The sequence below is a fragment of the Neovison vison genome, chromosome 2, assembly GCF_020171115.1.
Source record: "Neovison vison isolate M4711 chromosome 2, ASM_NN_V1, whole genome shotgun sequence".
Lineage (NCBI taxonomy): Eukaryota > Metazoa > Chordata > Mammalia > Carnivora > Mustelidae > Neogale > Neogale vison.
This window is the reverse complement of record NC_058092.1, coordinates 42,277,836-42,295,305: the sequence shown is the minus strand read 5'-3', so window position 1 is coordinate 42,295,305 and position 17,470 is coordinate 42,277,836. Positions and strand designations below refer to the sequence as shown.

The 17,470-nt window shown below is 37.0% G+C and overlaps 1 protein-coding gene across 8 annotated transcripts in view; it reads left to right on the top strand.

Annotated features, from left to right (window-relative positions):
* The window catches only part of TUT4 (terminal uridylyl transferase 4), a 204,204-nt gene extending 187,022 nt beyond the window's left edge, over nt 1-17,182 (top strand). For 2 of the 8 annotated variants that reach the window (XM_044238236.1, XM_044238235.1), the window contains exons 25-30: nt 4,010-4,125; nt 5,046-5,269; nt 6,022-6,122; nt 9,110-9,557; nt 14,056-14,214; nt 15,692-17,182. In XM_044238236.1, coding sequence (XP_044094171.1) covers nt 4,010-4,125; nt 5,046-5,269; nt 6,022-6,122; nt 9,110-9,557; nt 14,056-14,214; nt 15,692-15,780 — 1,137 coding nt within the window. In that variant the 3' untranslated portion in view covers nt 15,781-17,182. Of the gene's footprint in view, nt 1-4,009; nt 4,126-5,045; nt 5,270-6,021; nt 6,123-9,109; nt 9,558-14,055; nt 14,215-15,602 lie in introns of all 8 variants that reach the window. The other 6 variants (XM_044238238.1, XM_044238237.1, XM_044238239.1 and 3 more) reach the window with 6 other exon arrangements.
* Nucleotides 17,183-17,470: the final 288 nt, after the last annotated feature.

Here is a 17,470-nt window from a genome sequence, read left to right as displayed (position 1 = left end):
TGAATGAATGAAGGCAGATAGTCAAGAGTCAGTATCCTTAAATTTTGAATTTGAGGTGCTGCCCACTGCCCTTCTTCCATCTCTGGAAATTTTTATGAAAATATAAACAGAGAGGACAACACCAAAGAAATACTTTCTTACTTGCTAAGACTTCTGCTCTAATTTTGGTGTAGCCCTGGTAACTGAATTTGATGGCATGGAACTGAAAGGATTCTTTTTGCCTGAATTGGGTGGCATAGTATTTCCTATTGCTCTTGGTCTCTCTCTGTTTTTTGCTTGCTTTCTAGTGGGAGGAGGTCTAAGTTTTATAGAGAAAGAAACTTCAAAGAGAAGCAATCTCAAGAGAGAAACTGTGTCTCTACTATTGCATAACAAATATCCTTGATTTTGTTCAGTACAGTTTATGCACTCTTTCTTTGGGATGTAGGGTAAGAAAAGCAGAAATATCTATAGCTTTTTCCCCTTGCAGCACTGATTCTTGACATTTTTTTAATTGCCCTGCCTCTTGGGAGGGGGTGGTAATAACTATAATGGAGAGAAAGAAAATAATAGTAAAATTTGAAATGAGAAGTTGTGTAAGAATAAAATGTCAAACAAAATGGAAATCCAACAATGATTTTACTAATTAATTAAAAAAACAATAAATGAAGAGAGTACAGTCAAATCAAAACAAATTTGATGATGCACTGATAAAGCATTTTACCTGAAAATTGTGGTAATACCAGCTATTAGTGTGTATATATGCATATGTTCTATAGGAACCTAGCAGTTTTGTGTTTTGAGAATTTTTAGTAGACTATTAGAATTCTTAGTAAACTGAAAATGTGTTAATTTTAGTCTATGAATACAAAATTTTAGTAACTTCCAAAAATTTATTTATTTATTTATTTGACAGTGAGAGAGGGAACACAAGGGTGGGGGGGAGTGGGAGAAGGAGAAGCAGGTTCCCTGCTGAGCAGGGAGCCTGATGTGGGGCTTGATCCCAGGAGTCTGGGATCATGATCTGAGCTGAAGGCAGAGGCTTTTTTTAAAGACTTTACTTATTTATTTGACAGAAAGAGAGATCACAAGTAAGCAAAGAGGCAGGCAGGGCGGGGGTGGGGGGGGGGGAAGCAGGCTCCCTGCTGAGCAGAGAACCCGATGAATGCAGGGCTCGATCTCAGGACCCCCGTTCATGATGTGAGCCCATGAGCCGAAGGCAGAGGCTTAACCATCTGAGCCACCCAGGCGCCCCTGAAGGCAGAGGCTTTTAACGACTGAGCCACCCAGGCAATCCAGAATTTTAGTAAATCTTAATAACTCAGTATAAGTAGTCCGAGTACATGTCAGTCTTTGGTCTTGAGTATCATTTGGTGTAAGAGCCAAACATCAGTTTGAGGCCTCTCTGAAGGGGCCTGTGAGTCTGCTAACCATTTTTTGGACACACTTTTTTTCTGTTTTAAAAGTCAAATAGTATTCTGTGGCTTGTTTATATACTAGGTTAACTGTTCTCCTTTGATGGACATTTAGATTGTTTTTATTCTATCAGTGTTATAACTGATATTGTAGAAAATATCCTTTCAAGTCTTCATGCTTATATATTCCATAGTAAAATATATTCTTTCAACACATATTTATTGAATTCCTACTTGGTTTTGTTTTGTTTTGTTTTAGATTTTATTTATTTATTTGTTAGAGAGTGAGCGAGCACAAGCAGGGGGAGTGGCAGGCAGAGGGAGATGCAGACCCCTTACTGAGCAGAGAGGCCAATATGGGGCTCAATCCCAGGACTCTGGAGTCATGACCTGAGCCGAACACAGACACTTAACTGAGCCACCCATTCCTTTTTATGGTTGAGCAGTATTCCATTAAATGGAATATATCATATTTTATTTATCCATTCATCATCTTTGTTGGACATTTGAGCTGTTCTTCTTTTTCATTCTTATGAGTAATGCTGCTGTGAATATTTTTGCACAAATTTTTGTGTGGATGTTATTTTTCATTTCTTTTGGGTATATACCTAACAGTAGAATTTTTGGTTCATTTTGACAAATTTATGTTTAACTTTCTGAGGTTCTGCCATACATTTTTTACAGCATCTGTATTATTTTACATTCCCACCAGCAATATGTGTGGTTTCCATTTCATCTACATCCTTTTCTCTTTTTATGATAGCTATCCTAGTAGGTGTGTCTCTTACACTTTTATCTTTGACTTTAGATTTGAGGAGTGCTAAGTGGATATGTTCTCTTGCCTTACAGAGATGTGGATACTGTTAGGATAAACTAGTCTTTGTGATAGTGCAAAACAAAACTGAGCTAAAGCTTAGAAGAATACTCCAGGTGGTAGGATAAAGGAAAAATAATCTTGGTACTTTTAAAACTTAGGAAGATGATTTACTGTGTATTGGTTCTCTATCTACTCATTAGTTGAACCTGCTTTATGTTATTAATGTTCTATGTTCTTGAAATGTTATAAACAAATCCAATCATATTTTAAATAAACCAGAAAATTGCTTTATTGGTAGAGAAGTCTTTTGTAAAGAGAATAATTCTTTTCTAGAAATAGCCTGGTAAGGCAGAAAGCATGAGATTTGTAGTCAGACCAACTTAGTGTTAAATCCTGCTTACCTATCAGGTAATGGGCAGATTTTACTATGGGCAAATGACTCACTTTCTGAGCCTCTGTTTTGCTCATCTATAAATGAGGATGAAAATAATAACTGTTGAGTTATTATGCAAAGATGCCACAGATAAATGAAGAAATAATGTGTCTGTACCGTGGTTAGCACTGTTAGCAATTGTGATATTGATGATGATTTTTTTTTTCTTTATTAGAGAGAGAGAGAAAGAGTAGGGGGAAGAATGGAGGGAGAGGGAGAGAGAAAAGGAGAGAAGCAGACTGCCTGCCAAGCACAGAGCCCAGCTGGAGTCTGGATCCCATGACTCCTGAGAGCGTGATCTGAGCTGAAATCAAGAGCTGAATGTTCAACCATTTGAGCTACCCAGGGGCGCCAGTGATGATAATTTTTTTTTTTTTAATTTTTTAAGATTTTAAAAATTTGGGGCATCTGGGTGGCTCAGTGGGTTGAGCCTCTGCCTTCGGCTCAGGTCATGATCCCAGGGTCCTGGGATTGAGCCCCTCTCTGCTGAGCAGAGAGCCTGCTTCCCCTTCTCTCTCTGCCTGCTGCTCTGCCTACTTGTGATCTCTCTCTCTCTGTCAAATAAATAAATAAAGTCTTAAAAAAAATTTTTTTTTAAATTTATGAGAAAGAGAGAGTGCACACACAAGCAAGGGGGAGCAGCAAAGGGAGAGAAGCAGGGTATCTGTCAGCAGGGAGCCTGATTCAGCAGGGAGCCGGATTCGGGGTTCGATCTGGGACCCTGAGATCATGACCTGAGCCAAAGGCAGACGCTTAACTGACTGAGCCACCTGGGCACACCGGTAAGATTAAGATAATTCTTAATCTTATTTTCTTCTTTTTTAAAGGTTTTATTTATTTGACAGAGATCACGAGTAGGCAGAGAAGCAGGCAGAGAGAGAGGATGGGGAGCAGGCTCTCTGCTTAGCAGAGAGCCTGATATGGGGCTCGAGCCCAGGATCCTGAGATCGTGGCCTGAGCTGAAGGCAGAGACTCAACCCACTGAGCCACCCAGACACCCTTATTATTATTTTCATATTATGGTTTTAGTTACATTGAAAAGTTTTTTGATATTTCCTTTTTTTTTTTAATTTAAGATTTTATTTATTTATTTGAGAGAGAGAGCCTGAGTAGGGCAGAAGGGGAGAGGGACAGTCAGACTCCCTGCTGAGCAGGGAGCCCTCCGCAGGGCTGGATCCTAGGACTCTGGGATCATGACCTGAGCCAAAGGTAGATGCTTAACCAACTGAGCCACCGGGCTCCCCATTTATTTCCTTTTTCTTAAAGTCACTTTTATATCTTGGTCTTCTTTCCATTTGGATATCACAATTCCTAATGTTTTGGGTTTTGTTTTTTTTTTCTAGTAAAGTTTTATTTTCTCCCTAGGAGTACTTCTTTGATTCCCGAGTATTAACAGATGGAGAACTGGCTCCCAACGATCGATGTTGTCGTGTGTGTGGAAAAATAGGCCACTACATGAAAGACTGCCCTAAAAGGAGAAGGTTGGCAAATGATTATGTATCAACATTACAGGGAAAATAAATGTGAGGCCAATAGTAGCTGTAACTGTGTTCATATATGTTTAAGTAAAAAGGTTCAGGGCTTTAAATTGGACATTAGGTAAAATGTATATTGGAGTGGAATTTTTTTAATAGAGTGAGATTTATTTGTGACACAGTGCTATCTCATTCATTTGTTCACTTCATTTAGGTTTTTTGTTTTGTTTTGTTTTAATGGAAGAAGCATTTATTGACACCTGCTCTATTGGGAACTGTGCCAGGAGCCAAGAAAAAAAATGATCAAGTCATGGGGTTCTTCCTGAGTACCTCACAGTCCTACAAATCAGTAATTAAAATATAATTAACTGAATCTTTGAGACACTTACTGTGAGATATACCTACATAATATATACCTTGAAGAATAGACATCCTTCACACCCCTGAAAATATATTTATGAAATAGACTTTCCTGTGTTTTATATACTCTTTTCAATAAGCCAGGAAAAATCGTTTCTTTAGTTATTAAGTCTTTCCAAGTATAAAGAGCTTAGAACTTTACGAACAGAATGAATTCCTGGGTTCCGTCAGTGCTATATACTGACTTAAATTTAGAGAAGACACTTTCTCTAGCATCAGCTGCTCCCTCTATAAAATGGAGATAATAAATACCAACTTCTAAGGATAATTATAAGATGAAAATTCAGTATTAAAATTTTTTTTCTAATTTGATATTGTATTATAAATCTCCTACCCAGTTTCTGCCATAGGAGTAGGTGTGCTCTAAATGTGAGTTCCCTTGCCTTAAAAAAGGTGCATGAAACAATCAGTATGTTAGTCCCTTTATTGTGAGACTTTTGTGTAGTTTAGTTTGTTCTGTGATTCATTCAGTTTACAAGTCCCTAGCCCCACATTATTGGTATCAGCAGTTTACTGTTTAGACTAAAGAAGAAAGACAGTGAAGAAGAGAAGGATGGGAATGAAGAGGAGAAAGATTCCCGAGACCTTGTTGACCCCCGAGACCTCCACGACACTCGAGAGTTTAGAGACCCCAGAGACCTCAGATGCTTTATATGTGGAGATGCAGGACATGTACGAAGGGAGTGTCCAGAGGTCAAGCTGGCCCGTCAGAGGAATAGCAGTGTGGCAGGTAAATAGAAAAGGCTAAAAGTAGTTTTTGGTAGAAATAAGGTCATTTTTGTTGATGTCATTCTAAGGACTCTTGATTCCTCTCTTTTCCAAAGTTAGCAGTATGATTTTGGACCTTATAATTTCTTAAAGAGAGAAAATTTAGACAGTCCTTTATTTTGAATAGTACTCAGATATGTTCACTATTAATGTCTTAGCAGTCTGTTGTATTCAGTAAACTCCCTTTAAGTATTCTTTGGATTTGAGTTACCTTCTTTATCAAAAGATAATAGAAATTAATTTTTTTTTCTGGGAACACATACAAGAGAAATTATATCTCTTCCCTTTGCTCTTATGCGAGAGGGAGATCTGTTTGTTATAATTCATAAGTAATTTTAAGAATTTGAAACCCAAATGAGAGTTTAGTGAAAGAAAAAATAGAGTATTTTAGAAGTGATGATTTCCAGTTACTGAGATTCTTGTTGCAGAAGATATTTTCTTAAATATATCGTCTCCTTTAGAAAAGGAGTATTTGTCTTTTTGTTCTTGTTTCTACCACCAGTATATTTTTTTAAGCGATTTACAAGATTGAGAAATAACTTTAAAAAAATTAGTTGTTACAAGTCCTTCACAAACATAATAATACTACAAAGGTCCAAGTTTATAAAATCTCAGAGGGATTTGAGACTCTTTAACAGAGGAAGGGAGTTATTGATTGTCATTTCTCTGTTGTTTTCTTTATCTGTTGATTTTCTTTCTGATGTCTTCTCTTAGCAGCCCAGCTGGTCCGCAACCTTGTAAATGCCCAACAGGTGGCTGGTTCAGCCCAGCAACAGGGTGATCAGTCCATAAGGACTAGACAGTCCTCAGAATGTGTGAGTACTCTGCCTGCAGAGGGATTAGTTTTGGTGGGAAGATGGTACAATCTTTGATAGGCTACTGGGTTGATCTTTTAGACTGGCAAATAGTCATCCAGATAACAGTGCTTTTGTATTGGTGTTTCTGCTAGGCACATAGATGGAATGTGAGCATTACCTTTGGAGTAATGCAGATCTGGGCTTATATCTTTGGGCAAGCTGCTTAACTTTATTGAGCCTGCCTAAGAGAACAGCTACCTAATATATTTGTTCATTAGTAAAAATAAGGCAATTGAGGTTTCAGGCCTTGCCTAGTAGCAGAATATCAGCAACATTTATAAAAATAACCCCCCCCCAAAAAAAATAAACCCCCAAATGGAGATGTGTTAGGGGTTTAATATATTAGGGGAATACATACATGGCATTGGACTTGCTTGAAGTCTTTATGTGTCTTCTCATAGCTGATATGAATACCTAATAAAATATATCTCGTGAAAGAAGAGTATTAAATTGGAGTTCACAAGTTTCATATTAACTTTGCTGAGTTGCTCTTAACCGTTGTGTAAATCTTTATTCACCTTGCACTTCTTAAATTAATTCAGTATTAATTGAATGCTTCCTTACTTTATTTTTTTAATTTATTTTTTCAGTGTTCCAAGATTCATTGTTTATGCACCACACCCAGTGTTCCATGCAATACATGCCCTCCTTAATACCCACCACTGGGCTCACCTAACCTCCCACCCCACTCCCCTCCAAAACCCTCGGTTTGTTTCTCAGAGTCCTCATGGTCTGTCTCCCCCTCCTATTTCCCCCAATTCACTTTTCCTTACTTTAAACCTGGTACTATGCTTGGTGCTTCACACTTAATCCTTTGCGTGGCATGTGAAGTGGTAGGTATTAGTATGATCAAATTTTACAAATTGGGAAGCTGAGAAAAAGAGAAATTTAAAGATTCAAACTCAGGTCTAGGTATCCTCAACATTGTTAAGAATTAAACATGCTTAATCTGGTATGATCTCTTTTAGAAAAAATTCTCAAAGGATTTGTAGATCAGTATAGGGAGAATCTTGGAACAACATTTAGAAGCCCACTAACCCCATCTGTAATATTTGAATACATACTATGGCCCTGACATTTTCATAAATGTTATATAACAACAATAATGCTAGCTAACATTATTGACTGCTGTGTGCCATATATATAATTTCTCCTGTTTCTTGTAATAAAATATTGAAAAAGTACAGAAAGTAATAAACACCCATGTAGTACCACCAGGCTTTAACAATTTTTAATATTTATTACCTTTATTAAAAAATCACCCATGGTTAGTAATCCCTATGCATTCCTTTTGGATGCTGTTGCCATCTTAAAACCTTTCTACTATCCCTTCCTAGTTACTAAAATGTATCTACTGTCCTGAATTTGGTGTTTATATTTTCCACAAGTACTACTTAACCTACACAGAGATGTATGAGATCGATTCTGTTTATTATTTATATATTACAGGTGAAGAAACAGAGATTTAAGTTTCTTGCCTGAGGTCAGCACATACTTGGAACTAGAACTTGAACCCTCAGGCCCTGTCTTCAAAACCTGTGTTCTAACCACTTTCCTCTGCTGCTTCTAACTTTTACCCTCTGCTTTAGCACTCACTTTCCTCTTACTTGAGATGTGGGTCAGAGTCTGTCTAATGGACATTGTTCTGATATCTCACAAAGCACTTTAACCTCAACATATGTAGAATGTAACATACTTCTCTCTAAATTCCTAGACTTGCCACTTCAAGGCTCCTGTGTTCTCCATCTCACTGAATGATCCTGCTTCCTAGTTTTCTTTCCCTCAAACCCCACATCAGTCAGTCGTCAACTCCTGTTATTTCTACCTATAAAAAGTAGCTCACAGCTATTTGCTTTCATTTCCCTATATTGTATTTACCTAGCCTAGGTTACCATCATCTTAGGGCCAGCCTTTTAATCACTCTTATTGGTCTCCGCCGTCCCACCCCAAGTGTTCTCTATTTCATTCCCATTAAGCCAGAATAATTTTTCTAAAATACAGATTGATCATGTTCCTGACTGGTTTGAAACCCTTCAGTGGTTTCCCTGTGCACTCAGGATAAAGTCTTAACTACAAGGCCTATTGGACCCTTCATTGTCTTGTACCTCTTTAGTTCTTCAACCTCAAATCTGCCATTTCCCTGCCTTTATACTTCAGTAATAATAAACTTCTTTCAGAATCTGATTACTTAAACAAGTCAGGTGTTCATGAACCTATATTCCTTCAGTCATGTTGTTCCCTCTGCATGAAACACTCCTCCCATTCCCCTATCTCTGCCCTTTTTTGTTAGACTGATTGCTATTTATCCTTGTGTCTCAACTTAAAGGTCACTTCTCTGGGAAGCTTTCCTTGATTTCCACTTTCATTCTTCTTATTTTTTTCTCCTCTGGAAGTATGTTTAGATATTCCTGCTCTGGGATTTCCTTATACAATATACGTCATGCATTCTTTATCATAGTAATCATTGTATTTCATTGTGATTGCTTATGTAATCTCTTCATCTGCTCTTTTTCCTTTCCCCCATAAAACTTTAAATTCCATGAGGGCATACATGTTAGTATTGTATTTTTAATACCTAGAACAATGCCCAGACATAACTGACACTCTAACTTGTTGAGGGACGGAATCAAAGTGCCTGTGACATACTTAGATACAAGTTTCTAGTTACAGTTGGAATGTGAGTTCTGCATGATGGAAATGACGTCTGGGCTCGCTCTTCTTTGGGCAGTAAATAAGGTTTATAGGGTAGTATATATGTCAGAGAGGGTTTGAGGATTTTGGAGAAAATTGTATTTTCATGTAAAATGAGGCTCTTACTCACATAATAGAGTTGTATTTATAATATTCTAATAAAATAACTAATTTTGTGTTTAGATAATCTTTGCTTTTATAACACTAACATGTTTTAAAATTAATTTTAAAATGTTATCTTTTTCTCTTTGCAGTCTGATTCACCATCTTATTCTCCTCAGCCCCAGCCGTTTCCACAGAATTCTTCCCAATCAGCTGCCATTACTCAGTCTCCATCCCAGCCAGGATCCCAACCCAAGCTTGGCCCACCTCAGCAGGGAGCCCAGCCCCCCCATCAGGTCCAGATGCCTATGTATAACTTTCCCCAGTCACCACCAGCTCAGTATTCTCCCATGCACAATATGGGATTGTTACCAATGCACCCTCTCCAGATCCCTGCCCCATCCTGGCCTATCCATGGTCCAGTGATACATTCTGCACCAGGCAGTGCCCCCAGCAATATTGGCCTGAACGATCCCAGCATCATCTTTGCACAGCCTGCTGCCAGACCCGTGGCGATCCCTAACTCCTCTCATGATGGACACTGGCCTCGTACTGTGGCTCCAAATTCCCTGGTGAACAATGGTACAGTGGGGAATTCGGGTAACCCTTCCTTTTCTTCTTTTGCATCTGTCTGTAGAAAGGTTGGGTGATTGGTATGATTGGTTGCACTTGGCGAAATAAATGTGAGGAAAAGAGTGGCAAGCAATATTTATGAGGGGCAGTATAGGATTAGATAAAGGGTATGGACTGTGGATTCATACTGTCTAGATTTGAATCCTAGTCCTGCCATTTATTATGTGGCATTAGGCAGTTGCTCAGTCTCTTTGTGCATTGGTTTCATTGTTAAAATAAGGATATTAATAACATTTAATGCACAGGGATATTGTGAATATTAAATGAGGTAATATACATAAATGTTACTTATTTTAAATTTCACTACAGTCCAGTTTGATGTAGGGTATTATTAAAGCTAATTTTATAGTTGGGGATATTGCAGGGTTAAGTAACAACTATCAGGCTTTAATAATTAATCATAGCAGATACAAGATTTAAACCAACTCTTTCTTCAAAACCTGTGCTCTTTGCCCTGGCCTCTTTACTATCTTCCAGTAAGGACAATTCTTTAAAATGATATTAATAGCACTTTGTAACATTAAAAAGTACTAGTTTTTTCCTGATTTATAGAAATACATTTTCATTATTGAACATTTGAATAATAAAAAATAATCTATATTCTCAATTTCTAGACATAATTGCCAAGTAATATTTAGGTGTCGTATGATCCAGTCATTTAAAAAATATTTGCATAATTGAAATATTTGATAAACCAGAAGTCTTGTTTTATATCCAGTTTTGGTTGATAATTTTTTAAAAAGACCTATTTATTTATTTTAGGGAGAGAGCATGCACAAATGGATGGGGCAGAGGGAAAGGGAGAGAGAATCTCAAGCACACTCCACACTGAGCCCAGAGCCTGACTGGGGGCTCGATCTCATGACTTTCAGATCACAACCCGAGCCAAAAGCCTGAGTCAGACGCCTAACTGACTGCAACACCCAGGAGCCCCCCCAATTTTTTTTTTTGAATTTTTTTTTTTTTTAAGATTTTATTCATTTATTTGACAGACAGAGATCACAAGCAGGCAGAGAGAGAGGAAGCAGGCTCCCTACTGAGCAGAGAGCCCGATGCGGGGCTCGATCCCAGGACCCTGGGATCATGACCTGAGCCGAAGGCAAGAGGCTTTAACCCACTGAGCCACCCAGGTGCCCCCCCAAAATATTTTTATTTTAAAGACTCTATTATTGAAAATTTGAAATGTATACAGGAGAGAGAATAAAGTATAATGAACCTATCCCCCATTACCCAGCTTTTAACAGTTACCAGTATTTGCTAGTCCTTGACTCCTTTAATATCCTTTTTTTTTTTTTTTAAGATTTATTTATTTAATTTAGGGGGGTTAGAGGCAGAGGGAGAGGTAGAAAATCTCAAGCAGACTCCCTGCTGAGCATGGCATCTAACACGGGTCTCAATCTCACAACCTCTATATCATGACCTGAGCCGAAGTCAAGAGCTGGACACTTAATCAGCTGAGCCACTTAGGTGACCCACTCCTTTTCCTCATTTAAAGAAAGCTTTTGGCTTTAGTATTTAATCAAATCTCAGGCACTGGATCAAATTTCTGTATAAACTTGTTTGTATTTCTTAAACACACAAAACTGTTACCATATCCAGTATCCTCTAATATCCAGTTCTTCTTCTTCTTCTTTTTTTTTTTAATACCCAGTTCTTGTTCATTTTTACCTATTTTTCTAAAGTTTTTTTTTTTTTTTAAGATTTTATTTATTTACTTGACAGAAATCACAAGTAGATGGAGAGGCAGGCAGAGAGAGAGAGAGGGAAGCAGGCTCCCTGCTGAGCAGAGAACCCGATGCGGGACTCGATCCTAGGACCCTGAGATCATGACCTGAGCCGAAGGCAGCGGCTTAACCCACTGAGCCACCCAGGCGCCCCAAGTTTTTTTTTTTTTTAAATCAGAATTCAGACAAAGCCCTGTACATTACAGGTGGTTATTATATCTCTTAAGCCTCCTTTAATTAATAATAGTTTTCCCCTCATGATTTTTCCTCCCATATAAACTGTTTATTAAGAAACTATAGCACTTCCTACATTCTAATGTCGGCTGAATTTTATTTTTGTGGCATTGTTTAAAATGTACCTCTGTCCCCATATTTCCTAAATTGGTAGTTAGTTAGGTCCAGAGTTTGGATTAGATTCAGGTTATTTTTTTGGTAAGAATTTTACTTTCTGGTTGGTGCTATGTTTCCTGTTCCCTTATTTCAAAAAGAACTTACTTTCTGTTACTCTCTTAGTGACCTAAGATTGATCAATGAGTTGGATATCCATTATAAAGTTCCTCGTTAATTTTTACATAATAGTCATAGCTGTTGTTGGTAATTATTGCTGATAACCATTATTTCACTAAGGGTTGTAAAATGATTTTCTGTGCACTATTTGTGAACAGAAAAGTTCTTCTATAAACAACTTTTCCTTATTAACTACTTGATTATCCTAAAAAGTAGTTTGTATAGGAAAAGTAGGCTAAGCTTGACTCTTTTCCCTTTATTAATTCTCAAAAGAATTTTGGCACTTTTTAAACAAAAATAGGTTGTTGCTTAGAGCACTATGATAGAGGAGGTATCTCTAAACTCTTCTGAGACAATACAGATAATCTATTTTGCTGAGGGAAAATGTCAGAATGTGGGAACTCATTTAGACTTCCGGGGTCAAAGGATATGTGGCATACTTGGCCATTCTAATGTGATCTCTGCTTTTGTCTTTCAACAAAAGTTTATTATATATATATGCCATGACATGTATCCTGATCGTTACTGAGTTATATACCCATGAACACAGACCCAGTGTCTTGCCCTTTGGTATAGTGGCTCAGTTTTTATAGCTTTGTTCCTTCCTGTACCACCACTAGTTGATCTCTTTCTGTCTTAATGAACTAATGAACATCCCACGAACATACCATACTGTCTCTTATCCCTAATTGTTTACTTAATTTGTTCCATCTGCCTGGAAAGTCCTCTCCCTTTTATCTTTCTTGCCTTTTTGCACATCCTTTTGCTTTGCTCCAAAGCTTGGCTAACTCACTCACCACCCCCTCCCTGATTTTAAAATTTAGCTCACTTTCTGCAGGATGCCCTTAACTCATGTTGATTCTGCCCTCCAATTGTGTCAGCTGTTCTTTTTCTCCTCCATGTTTATATTATGAAAATATTTCTGAAAAATGGCCAAGGGAGATTAGATATATTCTAAGAAGTACACTTTTATGTCAAACATCATTTCTCAATTGATCTGGACATCAGTATATATTCCCAGTCTCATTTAAAGAAAGAAATATACCCTCTAGTATAGCTTCAGCTCTTAGTTGTAACTTGATTTTATGAACTTTGAATGAAACAGCTGCTTTGTTTTTCTGGTTACCTCCTGAGAAGACTGAGCTTGTTAAGAATATGGCTAGTATGGGTTTTAGTCTTCTTGCTGTGTACTCCTCCCTTTCTGTACCTCCTAATTTGCATTCCTGCTAGGAAGTTTAATGAATGTGAGGACAATGTCTTTTAGATTATTTCCTGCCACATTATGATCCTGAATGAGAAAAGCCACCAAAAATGGTCCAAAGGATTCAGTAAGTGCTTTGAAAAGGGTGTACTTTGAAAGATGTACTTACAGACACATCTTAAAGGGAAGTAGATTTGTGGGGTAGTTTGCCATAGAAATAATAGTACTCATATTTTTTGAGTTCCTACTTACATACCAGGACTTGGATAAGCCACATTACTTTTTGTCACCTGATTTAATACTTACACTAGCCTGAGGTGCATAATTGAAATTTAGTAATTTTTGGAACTGGGATTAGAGTGTCAGCCTCGTTGGCTCCAAAGCCCAAGTTCTCAACCATTACACCAAGTGCTTTAGCTTTTAATAGAATCACCTTCCAGGCCATGATATAATTGTTTCTAGGATAGTTGGCATTGTCTTTAGGATAAAATATAAGTTCCTTAATGATGTACTATAGTTCTTTGAAATATAAATTCTACCTTACCTGTCTAGCTTTTTTTCTTATCACTACCTATCTTTACTCCTTTCTCTATATCACTGATTGTTTTGCAGCTTCCCAAACTTGCTCTGCTTTCCTGTTTCCTGGCTGTTGTATATGCTGTTCCTTCTGTCTAAAATATGCCCTCTTTGCCCCATTTTGCCTAACTTGTTCCTTGTGCTTTAAAATTCAGTTTAGTTAATCATCTTAGGAAAACCTCTATCCTTGAGCCAAATGTGTTAGCCCCTTCTTTATAACACCTTCCACCCATCTGTTATAGCAGTGGCCACATATTTTTGTATTCTTGTATGTCTCTTTATGAATAATTTGAGCATATTTACAGTGTTTGATTCTTTAAAAAAACTGATATGCTCTGTATTTAGCATTGTTCTTGTTCAGTGGTAGGTTCTCAATAAATCTCTGTGGAATGAAGGAATATTTAAATGAACAAACTGATGTTTTAAAGTATGTCTTTCCTGTCTTGTTGAAATGCAGAGCCAGGCTTTCCAGGACTAAATCCTCCAATTCCTTGGGAACATGCACCACGTCCCCATTTCCCTCTTGTCCCAGCTTCGTGGCCTTATGGTTTGCATCAAAACTTCATGCATCAGGGAAATGCCAGATTTCAGCCCAACAAACCGTTCTATACTCAAGGTACCGTTGTTTACAAATTCATTAATAGGCTGGGTGGGGTGGTTCTGGGACAGCAGAAGCTATGTGAAGGCCAGAAAAAAGGAGTGAAATTTTAAGCATTGGATAAACATTTATTGAAAGAGCATACTGTATGTCACACTGTGCTAATGCTTGTTGTTCAAGCAAGAATTAAGCAAAACCTGTACACCTAATGCTCATTTTATTAGGAGAGCCAGACATCTAAAATAAACAAGAATAGGCACGTAGAGGGAATCAGTTAATGTTATCCTAGCAGAGATAACAGGAGATAGGGACACCAAGGATCAATTCACACAAGATTTTGACATTTGAACTAGATTGTGAAAGAGACACAGGATTTTTTTCCCCCTACAGATTTTTTAGAGATTACAGGTGAAGAGAGTTCTTAGCTGAGGAAATAATATATGCAAAGTCAATGATACCTGCCTGATATAATGAGAAAAAAAGGAGAAAATAAAAGGACTAGAGTATAAAGTAAATGGGAAAGATGTATATGTGATGAGGTTAAAGAAGATAGGCTGAAGCCATATTATGAAGAACTTTTTGGACTCAGTTAAGTAAATGGTAGGGATCTAATGGAAGTTTTTGAATTGAGTAGTGACATAGTCAGATTTGTTTTATTGAACTAAGACTTGAATGACACTAGAATTCATTGTATTTTGTTGGTGCTGAGGTACCAATAATGGCTTTGATCTTAGTAATGAGTATTACAAACTAAGGAGTACTTGTAGCATTTTATCTAGCCTGCTTGCCTCAAAGCTATTTCAGTTCTAATACGGAATGTGTGAGTCTGGCCCTCAGCTCTTAGTTAATCTAGGAGTTAAAAAACTAGAGTCAGAGTTACACTTAAATTAGGAGTTCAAGAAATTAAAGAAAGACAGTCAGGAAATGTTGACTGAATGAAATGATAACTTTAAGGGGAAGCCCCTGGTATGGGTTTCAGGCTTGATTCCATTTAAGCCTTCCTAAACTATACCATGTACCTCTGGGGCATCCCTGTACTATAGAGTGGCAGAACATTGAGTATGGTGGGCTTATTCTTCCGAGTAGAGAACTAGGATTGAGGAAAGTTACTTTTGGTCCTATAAACCCTTTTAGGGTTCAGTGGGATTGTGTGGGGGATGTCTGAAGTTCTTCACTGGTGAATTTGTTCCTTTTGTTTCCTCCCCTTCATTTCTCTTCTCATTCACATAGCCACATTTCCCTTCTGTCCTCCTCCTTCCCCTGCTAAATGTTTTTGACATGTTTTATCTCCTCTTTACTGTGTAAGTAGGAAAAAAAAGAGAGAACTAGCTACAAGTTAAATTCTAAGCGTTGTCAGATAAATAGGCACAAGCCTTTCAGTTTCCTGTCTGTGTTGTGTCCAACAGACAGATGTGCCACCCGTCGATGTAGAGAGCGTTGTCCCCACCCACCAAGAGGAAACGTGTCGGAGTAATGCGAGTCCATTTTCTTTCAGCTGGTCTACCGATGCACAGCAACCAGCCAATCCTGCTGTCTCAAGGGTATCCGTACCTCAATGTCAGTTACATTCAGCAGAAAAAGTGACATTTAATGGAAAGCAAAACAAATCAGGTCCTGATTTAAAATTTTAACACGTTTAGATAGCTTATTTAAATTCTAAGACTGTTTTTAAAGACTGTATTATTTGTATATAAATATGAACTATAGTTTTTACTAGTATCACCAAATTGAGTGATACAAATTTCATCTATTTTATTACCCTATTTTTAAGGGAATTTTATGTTTTGTTTAATCTTGATGAATTGTATAAAGAGAGAATTTAAAAATTACATTCTTTATTTTCTATTAGCTGTATTCATACTTTGGTTGCTTCAGACTTTATATATATATTGTTCTTAAGAATTAGGAAAAACTTTCATGTGTTTTAAATTTGTCACTTCTATTCTTTACAGAACCTTGTAGTGCCAAAAAACTTTTTAAAAGGTAAAAAAAAAAAAAAAATAAAACTACAACGTGAAGATTCAGAATTTTTTTCTTTTACATTCTTGTCTATTGAAAATATTCAAACTTGAACAGAAAGTTGCTTTTGTCTGTATTTGAAGTAATTCTATTTTAAGTTAATAAATCTTTTTGACAAGAGTCAAATTTGGTTAATTCATATGGTTGTTAGATCATGGAAATACAATGTAATAATTAGGACATTTGTTTTACACTCCATGAATAGAGTATTCCAAATTACAGACTTAGTTTTAGAGATCTAAGGATCTTTTTTTTTTGTCCTTTATTTTACTGGATCTTCACAGCACCCAATGAAGTTGACAGAAACATATGCTATCTCCATTCTATAATTGAGAAAACTGAGGTGCAAAACAATGAAGTGAAATTCAAGGTAGCACACTTATATGTTGGAATTGAAACAGATCTTTTGAAGGAGAGTTTTTAAACGATGAGACTGATACTGGCAGTTGGAGTGGAGGGAAGATTTTTCTTACTGGGGTTCTAGTGTGCCAGGATATCCATTTTGAGTTCTGTTACTACCTGGAATGCACACTTGCCAGGATGGTTTTTACCAATAATCACTGATTATAAAACTTAAAATTAAAACTTGTGTTCTGGTGGTATTTTGGTACATCAAAGTTGAGGTCATTTTGTCTAAAACCCCCAGGTACATGTTTGTCAGGGATTTTGGACTAAATGATGGTGTATAAATTTGGAAATCTGCAGAATAAGTAAATACAAATGTATTTTAAGGACAGTGTATTATCTTTGTTCTGCTTTCTCAGATATGCATTACTTAAATAGGAGACTACCTGTGCTTTTGCCATATTTTCCAGCTTGGAAGATGCTTGAAATCTATTGCAGGATGTTGAGGGCTTTCCTGCCATATTTGCAGCCCTGAAAAGGTATTTATTAAATGTTAAGATTAGGTGTATTTACTGTTAGTTTTTCATATTAAAACTTCAGTATCTTTCAGAATCCTACTAAATGATGGACTTCACTCATTTGTTTTGTTAAAGAGATAGCTGGCCCAGTGTATACTTTTATGTTAAAATACAGGCATACCTCAGAAATCTTGGCAGGTTAAGTCCCAGGTCACTGCAATAAAGTGAGTATCACAATAAAGTGAACAGATGCCTTTTTTGATTTTTGCAGTACATATAAAAGTTATGTTTACCCTATACTGTAATTGATAAAGTATGCAATAGCATTATGTTGAAAATATACATCTTAATTAAAACGTACTTTTATTGCTAAAAAGATGCTAACCATCAAC